Below are 19,190 nucleotides of genomic sequence, written 5' to 3'. Positions count from 1 at the left end.
AAGAAACACCAGCAGGTGTCTCCCTTGAGCATCAGATTCCCCATGTAGGATTCATGAGGAATGGGGCTGCCATTACTGGACTTGGTCAGACTAGTTATTAATTTAATGTTAACGTTTTAGCAGGGAATTTAGGGGGAATATCTCAGTCTGTAAAATGCATCCTACTGCTCTTATGAAAGACGACTTTCTCATCATATTCTTAACAACCAAGGTCCATATCTAGTACAGTATTTGAATATGCAAAGCTGCAAAAAAAGAAAGACAAATGTAGGGGTGGATAATTTGCATATGCATTTGAATGTGGGTCTTATCAGCCGAGTAAAGCACACTATCACTTTCTGCTTTAATTTGGAGCTCTAATCAGTGTGACTAGATACAGGAGACTTTGAAATAAAAATCACGGACTGTAGTTAATGGCCATAAATTTTAACAGCTTTATGCGTCACTTTCTCCGTGTCTGTGAAAAAGTCAGTGTGTACTAGATAAAGCACAATCATTAAGGAGATCAGAGGGCATACACCTACAAACCAGAATAAAGGCAGGCTGTGGTGCAGCATGACTGTTGCTATGGCGATTGTAGCTCCTTGGGTCATCTAAAGGGACCGGACCGCCCTCTTGGGCTAAATGCCAGCAAAACTCATTAAAAATGGGGGAGGAAGTTGTTTTAAATTGAACCGTAACCCCCGACACATCACCGGGCTTGTTCCTGACCCTGCAGGAAATATCTGGAAGTGAAATGAGCCTCACCACAGTGCCAGCCTCTGCTCCACCTCCCTGAGAAAACCTGTGTGGAACTTGTGCAGAGGCTCAAAGGTGGAGAAGATGGCGTCCTTCAGGGAGTCCGGAGTTGCCTCATCTTGTCCCACGGCACTCTGGAAAGACTGGTATCACGGATACATGCATACAGTGATCTTTCAAGCCATTTAACGAGGGAAATACAGTTTAACCATAAAAGTCTCAGTTCACTAACAAAACCAGGTTTTTGAGTGTTTTGTTTTTTTCATTGTGCAGGTGGCAGCGCTTGTCTACTTGTGACAAGCAGGTCATACTTGTGACATCATGACAGGATGTTTACAGATGGTGTTTAAACTCTATTAGAACTTCCTGGTATCTGGATATAAGGCTGATTGTGGGTGAATATTTAATTTTGGCCTATATAAGAAATAAAATACTTGATTTATATGAACTACAGTGCTGTGCAAAAGTCTTGAGCCACCCATCATTTTATTATATTTTGCTTCCAAGGGGCCAGATTTTTCTTGTGTTTTTAAAAAGTGGTCTTCAGCAGTAGTTTTTCATTGGCTGTTTTTTCACTCATTTCTCACTCATAAGTCCAGTCGTTGTACCACTCATGTTAGGATGTAAAGAGGAGGTGAACTGGTGATTCTGGTTGTGTGTCTCTATGACAGGCGACCTGTCCACGGGGCACCCAGACTGTTGCCATATGACAGCTGGGAGAGGGTCCTTAGATTGGATAAGCAGGAGAAAATGGAAGAATGAATGGGTGTTGGGTTTTTTGTTTAAACTGAGGGAATTTGAATACAAAAACGCTATCAGATCCACCATGTAGTACCATCTGAAAAGCATTTGATTGGCAAAATCTTCATTTTTCAGCATGACAATGATCCCAAACACACTGCCAATACAGTAAAATCACACCTGGACAGAATAACACACAGAGGAATATTATCAGTCATGCATTGTCCTCCTCAGAGCCTGGACTTCAATATTACTGAAGCAGTGTGGGATCATCTTGACAGAGAACAGAACAAATGGCAGCCAGCATCCAAAGAAGAGCTTTGCATGTCCTTGAAGAAACTTGGAAAACTATTCTTGAAGACTATTTAAAGAAATTAAAAGAATGTTTTCCTAAGAGAATTTAGGATGTATTGAAGATACCAAATACTGACTTTCAAGCTTGTTAGAATTAAACAATCACCTTTCATACATGTTTACATATGTTTCAATAAATCACAGCAACTATTTCACATTTTTCTAGAAAAATATGAAGAAACAAGGGGTAACTCAAGACCTTTGCACATTTATGTATGATACCAAGGGTTACCAAGAGATCTCCACAGCGATTTTCTTCTGAGAAGAAGAGATAAAGTGAACAGGTAATGAAAAGCCTTTTGCCTCCTTTCAAATCCCTTAATTAGCTGAGGATGAATCGAAGAATCAATAGCCGACCATTCTTAACGCTGTTGTTTCATTAACTCAGAGAGAAGCCTTATGTTTTGTGTTTGTGGACACTGAACAGAAAACAGCTTTATTTAGTTGACGTGATGGGAAAAGAAGTGGGTTTTAGGAAAAGTGAGCGCTGGAAACGAGGCGCCAGCTGTTGTTCAGATGACTTCACCCTTAACAGCAGCGGCACCAACCAGAGCGAGGGAGCACACATACACATGCAGCAGAATAAAAGAACGAGGGCACAAGCCCACCCAAAATATTTATGAGATGTGTGAAAGACTCCTCTGAAAACTGCAAGCCGAGAAAAGCTGCGGCTTTTGAACCTGCCAGTGTAAAAGGAGAGCCGAATCAAACAACGGCAACGCTTCAGTCCAGCCTCATAAGGACATCCTCCTTGATTGCATGTGAAGGAGCGGTACCGCACATTTAATATCCTGTTTGTACCCAGCAATTAAATCTACAGGAGCAGGCTGAAGCAGTGAGTCACAGGCAGAGAGCGCATGCGGCTAAATCCATCTATCTCTTTAAACACAAACACAGTTTAGTATTCACAGCCTTGAACGGGGGGAGATAAATGCATTTCGGAGAACGAGCATGGGGAATGAATAAAAAATGAAATCGCATCTGCCAAAATATTCCTGTGTCACTGCCTGACTCTATGTTTTGGCGGGTGCTCTGCAATGGAGCAGCTAACCGGAATAATCAATGTTTTCCCCCCAGAGGACAAGCGCAGGAGAAAACAAACAGGAGAGCGTCGGCTTGGCGAGCGACTTGGCCCATCTTACCACGGTCACCACCTCGAGGTCCTTCACATACGTCCGTTCTGTTGTCAGCAGCTCCTTGGCGATGAAGTAGGCTCGATCTGTTGGGAACCTCTGCAAGGGCATCACAAACGAAGGGGGGGTGCAATCAGCTCCACAAATGTCTAACAGTAACTTTATTCAGGACAGATAATCTGGGTCCACTTCTATTTTGAGTAGCAACTTTATTTAAAAACAAATCTTTATAATGTCACAACAAGGCAATATATTAAAGTGGCTCTTGGTTACAAACCTTCCTTCGAACCTCGTCTTCATCATCAGTGCGAACGCTGCAGGCGTCGTTGAGCAACGGGCTGGTGAGCGGGGAAGGCAGCCGGCCGTCGGGACTGTGACTGCACAGATCCAGCAACTTCTGACCGTTGACCATCCCGTGGGAGTGTCCAGAGGACGCGGACAGGTGAGGACTGTTGGAAACCACACCTGCACGGAGCCATAGGTGACCATAATGAGATGAGAAAACGATGCACGATAAAGTTAGGCAGCTCTGAGAGCACTTGCCTACTTTAAGCCGCAGACGGGTTGAGTTTTGCAGAAATTAAATAGTAAGAACAATTTTAATGACCAAATTGTTAGAATTTCTGAAGCAAACATGAGGTTTCTTTGCTTTTCTCTGTATTACATTGTTATAAAGCATTTGGTTTTGTTTTGTTTTTCAAACTGATTAAATGACACATTAGGAACAAGCTGAAGTGTGTGATGACATTTTTCGCCATGTTCTGACATTTGTTGAATACACAGCTAATAAATCGAGAATGTAATCAACAGATTATTTGATAGGGAAAAAAATCAGTAGTTTCTGCTGCACAGAAATGTCATCTTCGTCAGATGCCGTGGTGGCATTTGGCTAATAATTAAACTCTCCAGCATTCGATTCATTATCCTACACTGCACACTTTACCTAATGGACACCTTAGCAAGCTAAACCAAACTGTTTCAATCATTGCATCTGAGGTCTGCTTACAGAAAATATAGAGTCAGCCGTGACTCGCTCAACATTCCAGACAACTCTGGCAGTTTTCTTACCACGTCAATCAATACGCAAGCTGAGACAAATACTGCAGGGTGATCGAGAAGAACGGCTTACTTAGTGTCATCCATTCTGACAGCGTTCACTCAGCTTACTTACTATGTTCCGGCAGCAACTTGCTCACCTCTCTCTGGCGACTTCTGGTGTGTTGGCACGAACACAACAGCTATAACAAGAACGCAGGCCAGTGCAGCTGGTGGCTGCAGTTAGCTCAATGCACAAGTACAGCTGAGGGAAGGAGTGACTCAGGCAAATACACACTACACACAATCTAGAGGAATGCTACAAAGGAGACGGAAAGGTTCTAACATCTACAGTGGGGACCAGACTCCAGAAAATACACCGACTTCAACGGTTTAAAAAGAAGGATTTGGAAAAAATATCGTTTTAATGTCTTTATTGACTCTGCTGAACACATATAGTTCAAAATTGTGTGAAAAGCAGCATAGAAAAGGCCCAGTGAACATCTACAAGAACACCGTGAGCGAATGAATGCAAGACAGAAGACAGACGTGGAAAAAGTGGGGATAAATGCATTCATGCTTCTAGGCCTGTAATAGTAAATGGCTTTATGAATATTTTAGTAAACTGCTTTTTGTTTTCACTCTGTTACTGCTGAGTCAAGAAACGTGTTAATGACAAATGGGTTAATTTGGAAATTCAGAAATTATATAATTTATAACATAAACACAAATCAATTTCACATTAGGTTTAATTTAATAAATTACACAATAAGTAAAAAATACTGTACATTTCAGCTCTTTGTAAATGAGCTTGCTGTTATTTCTCACAGTCTAATTTAATGTAAATGTCAATATCTTACTAGATGTAAAGTATTGAAATGACAGTAATAGCACAGTATATTACAGTACATACAGTAGAGTGCATGCAGAGAGCAGCCAGAGCAGAACAGCAGGACCTGAGCCATACCACAAATCTGGTTCATCACAGCATGCATTGCAAACAAACCATCAAGGACACCAGTGGGTGAGAACAAACACAAGCCTGGCCCACACTGCAGTGATCCAGTAACTCCCAAATCTACATTATCTTAACACCATCTCTTAATTTTGATTTATTATGGATGGATAGACTTCAGTAGGTATTGATAGAAGTGTAAAACCATCATATCTCACTTTTGATATGCCTCTTAATGTCAGCGCTAAAGACTTTCTGGGGGGCAACCGCTGAAGCAGTTGATATGATGGATGAGCAAAGAGACTCTGTGCTTTGAGGTGCTGCCCTTAAACTGCCATTCATACATAGAGTAACGCACGCATTCACCGATACTAAAACCCGCACATTCCCAGGCTCCTGTCATCTACAGTCTCGTTATCTGGATCATTGCAGAAAAGGGAACCCAGAGGCTGGTAATCTTGTTTTCTTGTTTTTTTCCTCAACCACACATTATGAGTTACAGAAAAGATAGACATGCATTCAAAGTTAGAAAAAGAAAAACTTACAAGATCAAACAGTTTCATGCTGACAGACAGGGACAGAGAAAAATAAAGAAATGAAACAGAGAAACAAAAAATGTAAAATAAAGCTCAACCGCTTGTTAAACAGAATACACAAAGACAAGCATGAAGACAGGGGTGCAAAAGAAAGTTAAGAAAAGAGACTGGAAATAAAAGTTAGGAAGACTGCAGCTCGGTGATGCCAAATTACTGCCAGAGATACTTGAACGCAAATCAAGAGCAGACTGGGATTGTCAACACTGGGCATGAAAAGCCACAAACTGTTGTGGAGTGACCACAGTGTAACACTGCAACACACACGTGCTTTTAACTCTATCAGATGAAGCCACTGCCGGTCCCGCGAAGCTACTACTCACGCAAATCTTGTGATCTCGTAACTGCCAAAACATCTGTGAACAAGAGAGCGCAACTCCCCCCACAGGGCAAGGGCTAAACTAAAACTCTGATACTTTGTGATGTTTTTATGACAACATGCTGATGTCAGATTGTTTTTTTTCAAGGTCAACTTTAACCTTGCGTGCTAAAACTGCTTAGGTACTCATGTCCCCCAAGTGAAGTTTGAAAACGATCCATAAAATTGTGGGTAATATATAACTTTTACTAATTTTCACATTGGATGTGACCTTAACTTTGACCCGATTTTCACCAACATGAAATCAACTCCAGCTGTTATTGATATCTAGCATCACACAAAGTTTTGAAAATTAGATCTTGATAGCTGTGGACGCTAGACTGATTGCAAACAGATACACAGACAAGCAAACAAACAGAGCCGATTACACACTCCCTCCCTTTGGCGGGACATTTAAACATGACAGCTAAATCATAAAGTTTGCTTCAAGTTAATGAGTGGAGGTACTGCATATGGATCAGCATCACTTCAGACCAGAACTTCTCACAACAATCAAATAGTAGGTGCTGCATTAAGAGTAAAAAAAGAAAGGTAAATGTACAGAAGTTAACAGTTACTACTACCTCAATGACACATCAACAGACCCCAGAAAATATTAGTACCAAGCACAAAGTGTCTTATGCAGAAACCTTTAAAAAAAATGTAACTAATTTCAAATAGTTAGATGTGTCTATGGACAGCTATGGAGCAAAATGTGGATTTTCCGTAGGGAGTTTTAAGGCATCGTCTGACTTATGAATAAAATCTACAACATTTTTAATCAGCCTCACGTTTCAAACTGTCTGAAAGCCTCTGTACTCTCTGTAGTTTTTAATTAGTAGCCATTGAGTGTAAAATCCTTAAAAGGCACGTGTCTATGTCCAAACGGACATGTTAATATAATTAAAGAACAGTGAGGCTGAACATTAAAGCCGCTCCATGAAATGGGCAAGAAAAGCCTGAAAGCATACATTCGGCTACGTTTAAAAAGTGCTTCTACTCAGCAGTGCTGTGCTGTGACCACTATGGACTCGGGAGTGTGTGGATGTGAAAAAGCCTCCTGCTAACGTTCTGACCCAGACCCCTCTAGCTCTCAGTCGCAGATGGTTTAAAACTTTTAGCACACTTAACAGCTGAAAATGTGTCCGATATCCTCATCGCTGAAGGCATGGGAAGCATCCTCATCTGCCTCCTCATCCAGCTGGAGGCTGCCAAAGGAAAACGTGTTTCTTGGTATGGGGGAACTAGAATTAGCCTCCGCTGGGCTACCAAACATCACGGGGCTGCTGCAGTTGCCCCTGTTATTTTCTAACTCCGACTCGCTGGACTCTGAGCCGCTTGTGTTCGGGCCATCGTTCATTTGAACTGCTCCGTACTGTGTGACACCGGTTGATCTTAATCGTTTCTGCCCCAGACTGGTCCGCGACCTGCCTGGCGCAGTTAGCCCATTGGCCACCATGCGGCGCTCAAGAGCAGCCATGCGTTCAGCCCGAGAGAGGACAGTACGCGATTCTTGCTTTGCAGAGGACGTTCCTTGGACTGCGTCTGCGTCAAAATGGGCTTTGTGGAATTTCTGTGAGCGAGGAGATCGGCCCATGACGGGAGAGCATCTGCCGTCATTAAAGTTAAGTGGAATGGGACTGTAGCCGTTCTGGTCTATGCGACTGAGGGAAGGTGCGTGATGGAGAATGTCAATCACAGGACTGGCAGTGACACCTCTTGAACTCGTCACAGTGGAAACTGTTATAGGGCTGTTGCTCTGCCTCTCTTGGACACCTATGTCTCCTATAATGCTATGAACAGGACTTCGGTCAACCGTTTGGCATGACTGCTTGGGAGAATGTTCTAGCTCATGACTCATGATGAGCGATGCTCTAGAAGAAGAAGAAGACTCCCTATACATCCTACCCAGAAAGTGCTCCTGTTGAGCCTGCAGAGCCCCATTTATCCCTCCAGAGCCAGATCCCCGGGGGAGCATACCCTGTTCTCTATAGCTGTGGTCTGACCTGCTAGCCTGGTCCCTGCCCAAGTAATACTGAGCATCTACATCACTGCAGTCAATGTAGGGAATGGAAAAGCTGCCGCCTTTAGCAGCCCTAGATGCTGGACCTGTATTCAGATGTTCGGGGTGGGTCTGTCGTGTTGGGCTCCTCGTCTCCTCTGTCCTGGATACAGACCCCGTTCTCTCTTCGTGGCCATTTCTCTGATGCGAGGGGCTCATCCTCGCCCGCGAAGCTGCCGGGTCTTCTGCACTCACCAGGACCGACTCCTTCCAGTGACGCCGAGGAGAATCAATTCTGTCCCCAGGAGCACCACTCTGCCAGTACGAGACAGGAACACAGGGTTAAAGAATTTAAAGACCACAATTTATTCATTGTATTCATTACTCTTACTGAAGGCCACGATTTTAAAGTTTTTAAATAAATTCTACCTGACTTGAAAATACCCTGCAGTACCCCCATGGCTCTGTTTTGTTGGGCAGGCTGGCATCTTCTATGCACACACACATGTGCAGGGATACCACAGCACAGTATTGGGCTACCATGTGTCACCAGAACAGCCCTAGTGCTCCTTATTAATGATTCCCACTCCACAAAGTCTCTTGAACTGTGTTGGAGGGATCAAACACTATTCTTCTAAAAAGATGTTCTCTAATTTGGTGCTATGATGACAGCGTTAGCTGTATAAAACAGGAGTTTATTCATACCAGAAAAATGATCTTGGAGCATAACAGAGTCTTAAGATCCATGCCTCCGGATGAGTAGGCTGTATTTTGCTGTATTTTTACATTATATGCATTTTAAAAAGAGAAAACAATGTGAAAAGCGACACTATGGACTGTATTTGCTCAGACAACAAAAAATGCTGTATGCAACAAATTGCCCACTTAAAAGACTCACATCTGTTGGCACTTCACGGTGGCTTGGAGAAGGCAATGGTGACAGGCGACTGTTGTGTTGGACCCGACTGCTGTACTGAACACGACTGTGTTTCCTGGCAGACAGGATATTAAAGGTCAGCGTTATAAACTCTGAGCACCCTCGCCTGTACCAAATATGTCAAACGTATGTGCAGCCTTTACCTTTCAAACGGGATCTTTTTAAATTCAGACTCTTTCACATATTCAATCACCTGCTTCTGCGTGCGACCGCTGCAGAGATAAATACGAGACAGTTAATGATGAGCTATTCCGCAAGAGCCTTAGTAGACTGTTAAGTGATGCTGTGTTCTTGCAGCCATGATAGACAGAGTTTAGCTCTTTGATGCAAATGCTACCTGAATCTAAAGGAGGAGCCTCGTGAGAAGAGTACCGGCTTGGGCTTGGGCTTAGGTTCCTCAAATAGGCGGAAGAAGGCGTGATATTCAACACAGATCTTCCAGAAGACTTTACAGCAGTCCCTGCTTGGCATTAAAAACTCCAGAGTGTCCTGATATGAACTCTGGGGGACACATCAAGACATTTAAACACAACATCAGTCAGTGAGCTGAAGGGTTTCAATATCTTGTGATGTCACTTACATTTAGATCCGGCCTCAGCTTAATGAGGAAGCGTTTTCTCTTGAAGCTCAGTTTTCGAACTTTAGACCAGTTGAAGGCGTTAATCTTTGTGTGTCCCTGAAGTGATGAAAAACAGAATTCACTACTTTGCACTACTAAACACATAAAAAGCGTTTGATACCAGTTGGGCTGACCTGCACTGATTTTAGACTAACCTGGAAGACCAGGACACCCGTGTGTGCCACAGTCAGGCTTAACTTTGTTCCCTCGCGATCCTTGGCAGGATGGAGCCGAATCCCGTACATCTCCAGCCTGCGAGCAACTTCTAACAAATGGCAGTCTGATTCTGCTGGTGTCTGACCACTGTGGTATAAAACAAAACAAATGAAACTATATTTCATGTAGTGTTTAACAGAAACAAATCTCAGGGAAAGACCATAGGCATCAATAAAGCGAACATACTAACGAGCACTGTCGCAAACCTCCACTGTCAAAAAACAAAGACACCTTCTTAGTGTTGGGTTGTCTATATTTTCGAAAACTGGAAGCACTGGAAGCATACTGTGGTGGTTTGAGCAAATCAAAGATGTGGAGCTACCTGCTGTGGGGACCGCTCGCGAATGAGGGACCAGCTGAAAGTAGCTTTTATTTAACCCACATCTGTTAAACTCTTTAATATCTTTTAAACCTTGGTGTTATTATTGCAACAAAATATTCTGTGTTATACGCTCATAAAAATCTTTTACACACAGGAACACGAGCTTTAAAATTCAATCTATTCATTGTTCACTTTAGAAAGTATTTTCTAGATGGTTTTGGAAATAATTATTAGAGCAGGGAGGGTAAATTCAGACAAAAATGAATCGTATTCCCCTGTTGGATATCTGGCTTATTAAAGTGAAAGACAAAGACAGAGTTCAATCCAGGTTTCTCAAGTTTATCTGAGTTTCTGGAGAAGTGGTGGGAGGGGCTGCAAATGCCAACTAACCTTCCTATTTCTTATCAGTGGATAAGCCTTCCTGTTTCCTGTGTGTGGTAATTAATAAGAGATTTAATTCTACATGGCACATAGCCAGAAGTACTGCAGTCATCAACTAAGAAGGACTCTTGGTGGGAAAAAAAGAGCAAGTTAAAGGGAGCAGTCAGCTCTAACGGAGCTGCTTTCATGTTGCCGCAGCCACCCACTGCGTGCCCATCTCTGGCAAGACACCCTGTAATGCTGAGGTGAGACAAGTGTTAGCAAAGCATTGGCACATATTCAAACCCACGCACGGTTGGGGGAATTTTGTGAAATGTGCTTTAAGGACATTTGGAAAGTTTCCAGTAACATACCACTCCCAAAACGAGTGGCAGTTATAATAGAAAAGCCTAAAAAGAAGCGCCAAGTTCAATCGCCAGCTTCACTTCTTGCGACCTCCTGCACGAGACGCCTCAGAGCGCTCTCTGACAAACTGCGTTTTTAACCTACTGAACCGGCCGACAGCAGCAGCGTGAGTCATGCAGCAGGTTGAAGGAGGATTTCAGATCTCTGTTAGGAGGAAAGTAGTCTTTATAGACAGAGCAGAAGATGAACTCACATCCACTTCTGGCCAGAAGCTGTAAAACAACTTACAAAGATTGCCTTTTCTAAGCCCGTGTATAATAAAAATACACAGCTCTCTGAGAAAGGAGCCTTTCATTCAATGGCTGTTTTCCTGAATGTGCCACCTCTATAATAAAAGTTCCCAGTGGGACACGCACGCGGTCTGAAACAACATTTCCTGTTGACGGGTTGAGAGAGTAATTTGAGCGCAGCCATGCCTTCAGTGACCTTATGAAGAGAGTTAAACAGAAACTACGACTGGAACCAAACAACTGCCTTATTTTAAAACCACTGTGCAGCCTTGAATCAAGATCTCTACTCACATATTCTTTGAGTGAAACTCCATGATTTTGTCAATGAGGGGCATTTGATCTGGGATGTAGTTGTTGTTGAGGAGGTGTGACCGGCACTGGCTCTCCTCAAAGTCTCCAATCTCAGCTTAAGGGAGACATGAAAGAAAGGGGGGTGAAAAAGCTCATGTTATACAAAATAAGAATAAAATAAATAAGAATTGATAATAATGAGAATAATAGCAAAGAGAGTCAATGTAGGGTGCTTGTAAAAGCGCTTCAGAACGTGGCTTTTCTGGAGGAATTAAAGGTTTTTCCTCTTTTAGTGTTTTATTGATACAAAAAAACTTTGATCACTATCGTGTGACAGACTGCAGCAGTGAAAATGCTCAGATTTCCTGGCATTGGCACCATCTAACTAAAAAATACCCACCGTAATACACAGATAATCAATTTGCAGTGGTGTTAAGTGTGCACTGTTACATTCACGGTTAAAAGAAAGCATTTAATCTTTAGATGAAATGTTTTCTGTATCAGGATATAATAAAAATAATCCGTGTCTTAGCTGCTCTTAAAATTAGGTAAACAAATCCTCTGATGAACAACAACACATGACATCTTACACCCTATAATTATTCATTTAACAAAAGAAATTCATCAAAAATGAAAAAGCAGTGTGTGAAAAACCCTCACTGCTTCTGCAGGAAATATGAGGCTAAGTAGCTGCTGGGTGCTGATAATCAAATGCACTTGATTAACTGATCATCAGCGAGTGCGAGCACCTCTATAAAAGCACTACTTTAGGCAGCTTGCTGGTCTGGAGCCATTGTTTATTCACACAATGCCAAGAATGAAAGACATCAGTGATTTTAGTGAAGCGATTGTTGCTGATGGTGATGATTTGGGAACTCCTCAAAGTATTCTAGAGACAAATGTGAGGCTAAATCACCGTTTACCTAGTTTTTCAGACACTGCTTCTACATTTTGTTGGTTTTTTTTCGTCAAATAAATAACTACTTGCTGTAATTTGTCATGTGTATTTGTTTGTCTGAGGTTGTATTTGCCTAATTTTAACAGCTGGTGAGGACTAGATTATTTTTTACTTACTTTTCATGTAAAATCTTAGAACTGATACTGTACTTTGCGGTGTACTTTTGTTTTTTTACCATGACTGCCTTTCATCTATGTGTGTGTTTTGTTCCCGTGAGCTTAATGACAAAAACAGCTCCGGCGTTCCTTACATTGTATAATGTAGGAGACCATCAGAGCGGCGCTGGTGTCGTTGCAAGTCAGACGTCCACAGAAAAGGTCCTGTTTGATCTGGAGGGCAAACAGGTACCTGGGCCAAACACAAACAGCATTCGCATTATACAAAAGGAGGAGCTGGAGTTTGGTGTTTTCTACCACCTGAATTCTGGATCAGATTGAAGTCTACTGCTAAACTCAAACATGGCAGCCAAGAGGATTATTGCAAATTCTAACTAAATGAAAAGCATCTTTTGCCTTTCTTTGAACCACAGTCAGCTGGAACAAGTGTACAGTTTAAATTCAGAAATCTATAAGAAGTAAAGTTAGTTTTCGGGACATTTCCTGAACACATTGCACCTCCTGGCTGTAGTCCAGCACAGAAACAAATATAGTCCTGATAAGAGGCATAATAATTTCTTTGGTTTTTTGAGAACATCTAACGTCAGCGCCAACTAGTCAAGCAGTTTACATCCACCTCCGTCCTTCAGCTGCCGAGTTTGCCAAAAAATGTTTTCAATGTCTTTTGCATTTTCAAATCAATGAATAATTATGACAAATAACCAGGATTTAAAGTCCAGAACAAGAAAGGAGAAACCGGAAAACCATTAGCTCCGCACTAATCTCCCAGGAGGTAAATCAGAAACGTGGCAGCCCTGATATGTGAACAGCATAGCGTGGCGGGGAATAAATCTTGTGGGAACCGCAGCACGTTTCATGTTTCCACAATTGTTTTCAGTCACAGTGGAAATAAGTGACACTGATTTACACTGACACACTGTATACAAGTGCATGTTTCATTGCCAAGCGGAAGATAAGCACGCTGTTGGGACGAAGATAAGTTATATCACACAGAGAGGAGCTCACCTCGTTAGCTCCTCCAGTAGCTGGGCGTGGTCCGGGGGGAAAAACTTCACAGAAAACCTCAGGATTGTGTGTTTCGGCCCTGCGTAAACACAACAAAGAGATCTGCTATTGGACTGCATCAAATACACAAAACAGCAGCCCTTTGAAGCGAGATATGCTTCTCGCTCGCTTACAGGTTTTCTCCAGACAAACAAAGAAACGTTCACTGAGAGAGATTTCTTCAAAGAATAGGGTTCAGTATTTTAAAGCACTTACGCCTGAGCTGCTTGATAATGGGTTTGATATGGTCCAACCAAACCTGTGAAAGAGAGAAGACTGTCAACACGGAGCTGATTTTAGGGAAAGCTACGTTAGGTATGCTTGACAGAGGTTCCTCTGTGCTCTCATTTACTCACCATCATCTTTTGTTGGTTCTGAAACTCCAAGCCAAAGTAGTCACCCTCAATGAGATTCATGTGGGAGCACACGAGGTCAAACAGCACCTTGCCTGAGGCTTTTTGCTGTGAACAAAAGGAAAAGACAAAGAGCTATAGTTAATATAACACTGCAACAGTAACTATTCCTGTTTTAAAGTCACTTTTGTCCTCAGCATTGAAGTCAAAGGAGACTCTGGTATTTTATATGGTTACATACATAAAGCCAGCCAAACTTCTGGGCCGAATGACACAAAAGAGCACTCAGGCGCAAAAGAGCCCGGCTTTGTTGACCTGTCAAACCCCATGCGAGTGAATGCTACCCAAGTAGATAATCATTTTTTTGACCAAATTCCTCTGCCAGCCTTCGTCCTTCTATTCTTGCTTTCACGGGCTCGGTTGGTCACAAAACCCCTTCCTCCCTGCTGGAGCCAGAGGGGGAGGCAGATCCCGTCTTTGATCTGTGTTTTCAGTGTCACTGCTGTCACTGATGACGGCCTGGCGGCCTTTGAGGTTGATACAGTATCAGGACGGGATAAAGACTCTCCCCGACCACCTCCGTCCTCGCTCGCACCGCGCGCAAACACTTTGAAGAAAGAGCGAGCAGCCCACGTGCTGCCTGGCGATGTGACAACACACAGGCCTCAGAAATCCACCACATCTTTGGAGAGAGAAACTTTCCCATGTAAGGTCAAGTAAAAGTCAGGGATTTCCACTGAAACACTTCTGTTGCAGGCACCCTGAGAAGACAGAGCTCTGTCAGGCGCACACACAGCAGGAGAATTTCTGCCTGGCTGCTTCCTCGTGACTGCTTTGCACCAGAGCGGAGCGTGTCCCAGCTATAGCATGTGAGTGTTTGTAGTAGCAGTTCCCTTTGGTTTGGATAATGATCCAGGGATGTCTCCGAGTGGGTTTCAAGGAAGCAGTTCCTCCTGTGCTTTTACATAAAAGGAAGAGTGAGTCGCAGAGACGCGTCACATGAATTCCCCTTCATGCAGCTGAACTGTATTAAAGGGTCTCGCCCGCCTTTAAATGTGTCTGGTTTCACAGGCAAACAATGATACAGTCTGCGCTCCTGTTGCTCAAAGAATAAAAACACAAGCTTAGCCAGCTTAGTGAAAGGGTTTACACTTTCACAAAAAAATCCAAAGTCTTTCCCAAACAAGCGCCCACTCACAACATCAGCCACCCCCCCGCGTCTGTCCTTCCTACACAGCACTACTGTCTCTCGTCAGGCAGCGCAGAGGGTGTCCTCTGTCGCCATATGGAAGCCAGTTGTTTCCATATGGTGACAAGCAGGCTAGAGGGAAAGAGCTTAAGCCCTTCTCACACGTAAATATTCCACCCTAACTGAGGCAAATGAACTCCTGAATGACTTCTATGTCTCATGTTTTCTGAACAAATGTGCCCCAGGAAAACGTACGGCGGACAAACCGCTGCAGATGCAGTGTTGAGGCTCAAGAGTGTTTCTGTCTCACGTATCCAGCCCTATAAATCTGCTGTCGGGGCAGAAATGACCGCGAGCCAAGCAGAGATGGGTAAGGCCGAGGCTGATTAAAGCTTGACAGTGCTTGATTAAATGCAGCTGTTGCAGACTGGAGTTACGGCACTGCCATTTGACACCGCTGCAGCCGGCACAATAATAAGGCCACTGTTAATGATGCACAAGACCCAAAGATGACAGCTGTACTGGCGCAGGCACTTGGAGGACACTTAGTGTTACGATTCGGTGTTGTCAGTGTTTTGTTTTAGGCGTGACTGTAATGTGTTTCCTGCTTTACTTTGAAAGTCTGTCTTATCTCAGTGTTTTCAGTTTACGCTTTCTTGTCTCGTCAGTTCTGATTTGCCCCAGCTGTGTTTCCCTCCTGTTGTCCATTCCCTGATTGCTCCCTCTATGTATTTAAACCCTGTGTTTCAGTGTGTCATGGTCGCGATCTCCCCCGTTGTAAATAGTTTGGTGTTTTGTTATAAATAAATAGTCTGTTGTAAATACTTTCGTTATGGGATATTTTTGTTTTGGGATTTTGGTGGAGAGCCTTCGTGGTTTTACTTTCTTTATCTTTATTTTTCTACGTTGCACCCCGGTTGCCTAGGCCGGGGTGTAACATATGGGGGCTCGTCCGGGATTGCCTTCGCTGGGGGGTCCGGGGACCGCCCCAGCCTTTGTCGTCTGCTGGAGGGTCCGTGGGACCGCTCCAGCCTTCATTCGCCTTCGCTGGAGGGTCCGTGGGACCACTCCAGCCTTCATCCGCCTTCGCTGGAGGGTCCGAGGGACCGCTCCAGCCTTCGTCGTCTGCTGGAGGGTCAGTGGGACCGCTCCAGCCTTCATCAGTTTCATCTGCCTTCGCTTTAGCCGTCCGTCTCCGCTGGAGGGTCCGAGGGACCGCTCCAGCCTTCGTCGTCTGCTGGAGGGTCAGTGGGACCGCTCCAGCCTTCATCAGCCTTCGTCCGTCTTCGCTGGAGGGTCCGTTGGAGGGACCGCTTCAGCCTTCGTCCGCCTTCGCTGGAGGATCCGAGGGACCGCTCCAGCCTTCTGCAGCTGGTGGGCTGCGTGTCCGTGTGTGCAGCTGGTGGGCTGCGTGTCCGTGTGTGCAGCTGGCGGGCTGCGTGTCCATGTGTGCAGCTGGTGAGCTGCTCATCCGCCTTCGCTGGAGCGTCCAAGTGACCGCTCCAGCCTTCGTCGTCTGCTGGAGGGTCAGTGGGACCGCTCCAGCCTTCATCAGCTTCGTCTGCCTTCGCTGAGGGGAGGGTCCGTGGGACCGCCCCAGCCTTTGTCGTCGCTGGAGGGTCCGTGGGACCGCTCCAGCCTTCATCCGCCTTCGCTGGAGGGTCCGTGGGACTGCTCCAGCCTTCGTCGTCTGCTGGAGGGTCAGTGGGACCGCTCCAGCCTTCATCGGCTTCATCTGTCTGGATCAAACTTTTCACTTGGTGTTAAATGTTTGATTTTTGGGTGGGGGGAACTGTTACGATTCGGTGTTGTCAGTGTTTTGTTTTAGGCGTGACTGTAATGTGTTTCCTGCTTTACTTTGAAAGTCTGTCTTATCTCAGTGTTTTCAGTTTACGCTTTCTTGTCTCGTCAGTTCTGATTTGCCCCAGCTGTGTTTCCCTCCTGTTGTCCATTCCCTGATTGCTCCCTCTATGTATTTAAACCCTGTGTTTCAGTGTGTCATGGTCGCGATCTCCCCCGTTGTAAATAGTTTGGTGTTTTGTTATAAATAAATAGTCTGTTGTAAATACTTTCGTTATGGGATATTTTTGTTTTGGGATTTTGGTGGAGAGCCTTCGTGGTTTTACTTTCTTTATCTTTATTTTTCTACGTTGCACCCCGGTTGCCTAGGCCGGGGTGTAACACTTAGTAACACAGTACTCACTTTAGAGTCTCTAAAAGCCTAATTGCAGCTACGTAATAATGAAACCTGGCATAAAAGCAACTTGTCTTACAAAACTGAACCCTCTTAGTTGCCATTTTATTAGGTACACCTATCTATTACTAATATACCGCAATACAATAGACATTTAATCAATCCTAGCAGGATATAACCCGGAGGGGATATACAGTACTGGATTGGAGTAGTTTTAGTTAAATTTACCCAATAAAGTCTGAACCAACTGTTTACGAAGAAAGACGCTCATCTTTGGACAGTACAGGTGTTACTAGATTACTACAACTGACTCCATTTTTTTCATTGGGGAACCTGTAGGCAGGGATTTTCTCTTATTCAGCCACAAAGGCAATAAGACCATGAGATCAATATAGACTATATGGACTATATACTGAGCCACACCTCTTTGTCATTCTATTCAAGTGTTTCATTCAATCCCATTGTTGCTGATGAATGAAATCAAGCACGTATTCATGCTGTCTGTCTTTACAAACATTTCTGAGGAATTGGCTGTTATAGCACAGCTGCAACAAGTCTTTAGTGAAATTTCTTCCCTTCCAGACAATCCACAGTGAGCTGTATAGTAAGTGGTAATATTGCAAAGTCAAAGCATTCACGAACCACAGCAATTCAGCCATGAAGTGACACAATAGGTAGTCACCAGTGCTCTGCTGACTCAATAACTGCAGATTTTCAAAGTCCTCTGACTTTAACATCAGCACTGGGAGCTTCATTGTATGGGTTGCCATGGCAGCAGCATCTCCTTGCAAGGCCAGTGTTGGCTTGAGTGATGTAAAGCATGCCACCGCTGGACTGTGGAGGAATGGAAACGTGCTGCAGTGATAAATCTCATCTCGTTTCTCTATCTGGCAGTCTGGACACCAGACTGAGTTTAGTCTGGGTTTAGTGAATAGCAGGAAACACTGCCTGCCTGAGTGCACGGTGCCAGCTGTAAAGGTTGGTGGAGGAAGGATAATGTTATGGGGTTGCTTTCTATTTCCAGTGAAGGGAAATGTTAATGTTTTAGCTCACTGTGACATTTTTTTATAGTTCTATCCTTTCAGCTTTTGCAGAGGCTTTTCTGTTCCAGTGGGACTGAGCCCCACTGCACAAAGCTCAGTCCAAAGAATGGATGGATGATTTTGGTATGGAACAACTTAACTGTACCACACAGAGCCCTAACCTCAACCCCACCGTACCTTTGAGATAAACTAGAAAGAAGATTGCCAGCCAGGCCCTCTCATCCAACATCAACGTCTGACCTTAGAAATGCTATCAAACGGGCACAAATTGCCGCAGACAAGCTTCAAAAGCTAGTAGAAAGTCTTCCCAAAAAGAGGGGAAGCTGTGTTAGCTGTAAGGGGGGAACAATTTCCATAATAATGCACATGGATTTACAATTCCAATTCCCAAAAAGTTGGGATGATGTGTAAAATGCAAAAAAACAACAACCCAGAATTCACTGATTTGCAAATCCCCAAATAGAACATGGAAAACATCAAATGTATTAACTGGGGAAATTACTGAGACCAAATCATTTCTGATCTATTCACAGCAGAGATTCTGACCTTTCTGTACAGGAAAAGTTCAAGTATCACAAATAAAATAAATGAAAGCTCTGTTCAAGTGTGCCATTAAACCACGGCAGTGTGACAGTGAGCCAGCTTGCAACTGAAGTGGGAATGAAATCCAATTGTTCATTATTTCTGAATGGGTGCCTGCATGTTGGTAATGAGTGCCATAGCTGCCACATATTGTCAAGCACATATATGTGGGTAAATCCTAAATGTGTTGATACATGCTAACACTTTCAGAAGCTACATTAAATTTGCTGTTTTTTTAGCATTTCCAGAGCTTACATTTGCTCTGCACTAGTCGGTACTACAATGGGTCTTGAAGAAAACACAGATATTAATGTTCTGTGGGAATAATTTCTTCACAACTCTTTGGTTTTCTTTCCAATATTGTTGGGTCTGTAGCCGACAATATCAAGTGCCCTGAGGCA

General features: G+C 43.7%; 1 protein-coding gene across 2 annotated transcripts in view; it reads right to left on the bottom strand.

Moving 5' to 3' along the window:
* Positions 1-19,190, bottom strand: part of LOC146651095 (FERM, ARHGEF and pleckstrin domain-containing protein 1) — a 60,242-nt gene that overhangs the window by 9,553 nt on the left and 31,499 nt on the right. For both annotated transcript variants that reach the window (XM_085383854.1, XM_085383855.1), the window contains exons 3-16: positions 13,785-13,889; positions 13,645-13,687; positions 13,390-13,468; positions 12,519-12,616; positions 11,311-11,425; positions 9,621-9,768; positions 9,427-9,522; positions 9,184-9,347; positions 8,990-9,058; positions 8,808-8,901; positions 8,017-8,224; positions 3,244-3,431; positions 2,976-3,065; positions 748-881 (exon numbers count right to left, since the gene is read on the bottom strand). In XM_085383854.1, coding sequence (XP_085239980.1) covers positions 748-881; positions 2,976-3,065; positions 3,244-3,431; positions 8,017-8,224; positions 8,808-8,901; positions 8,990-9,058; positions 9,184-9,347; positions 9,427-9,522; positions 9,621-9,768; positions 11,311-11,425; positions 12,519-12,616; positions 13,390-13,468; positions 13,645-13,687; positions 13,785-13,889 — 1,631 coding nt within the window. The remainder of the gene's footprint in view (positions 1-747; positions 882-2,975; positions 3,066-3,243; positions 3,432-8,016; positions 8,225-8,807; positions 8,902-8,989; positions 9,059-9,183; positions 9,348-9,426; positions 9,523-9,620; positions 9,769-11,310; positions 11,426-12,518; positions 12,617-13,389; positions 13,469-13,644; positions 13,688-13,784; positions 13,890-19,190) is intronic.

The sequence above is a fragment of the Rhamphochromis longiceps genome, linkage group LG16 (genome assembly GCF_057381845.1).
Source record: "Rhamphochromis longiceps isolate RC_006_pf linkage group LG16, R_longiceps_female_GT1.1, whole genome shotgun sequence".
Taxonomy (NCBI): Eukaryota; Metazoa; Chordata; class Actinopteri; order Cichliformes; family Cichlidae; genus Rhamphochromis; species Rhamphochromis longiceps.
This window is presented reverse-complemented; position numbering and strand designations above follow the sequence as displayed.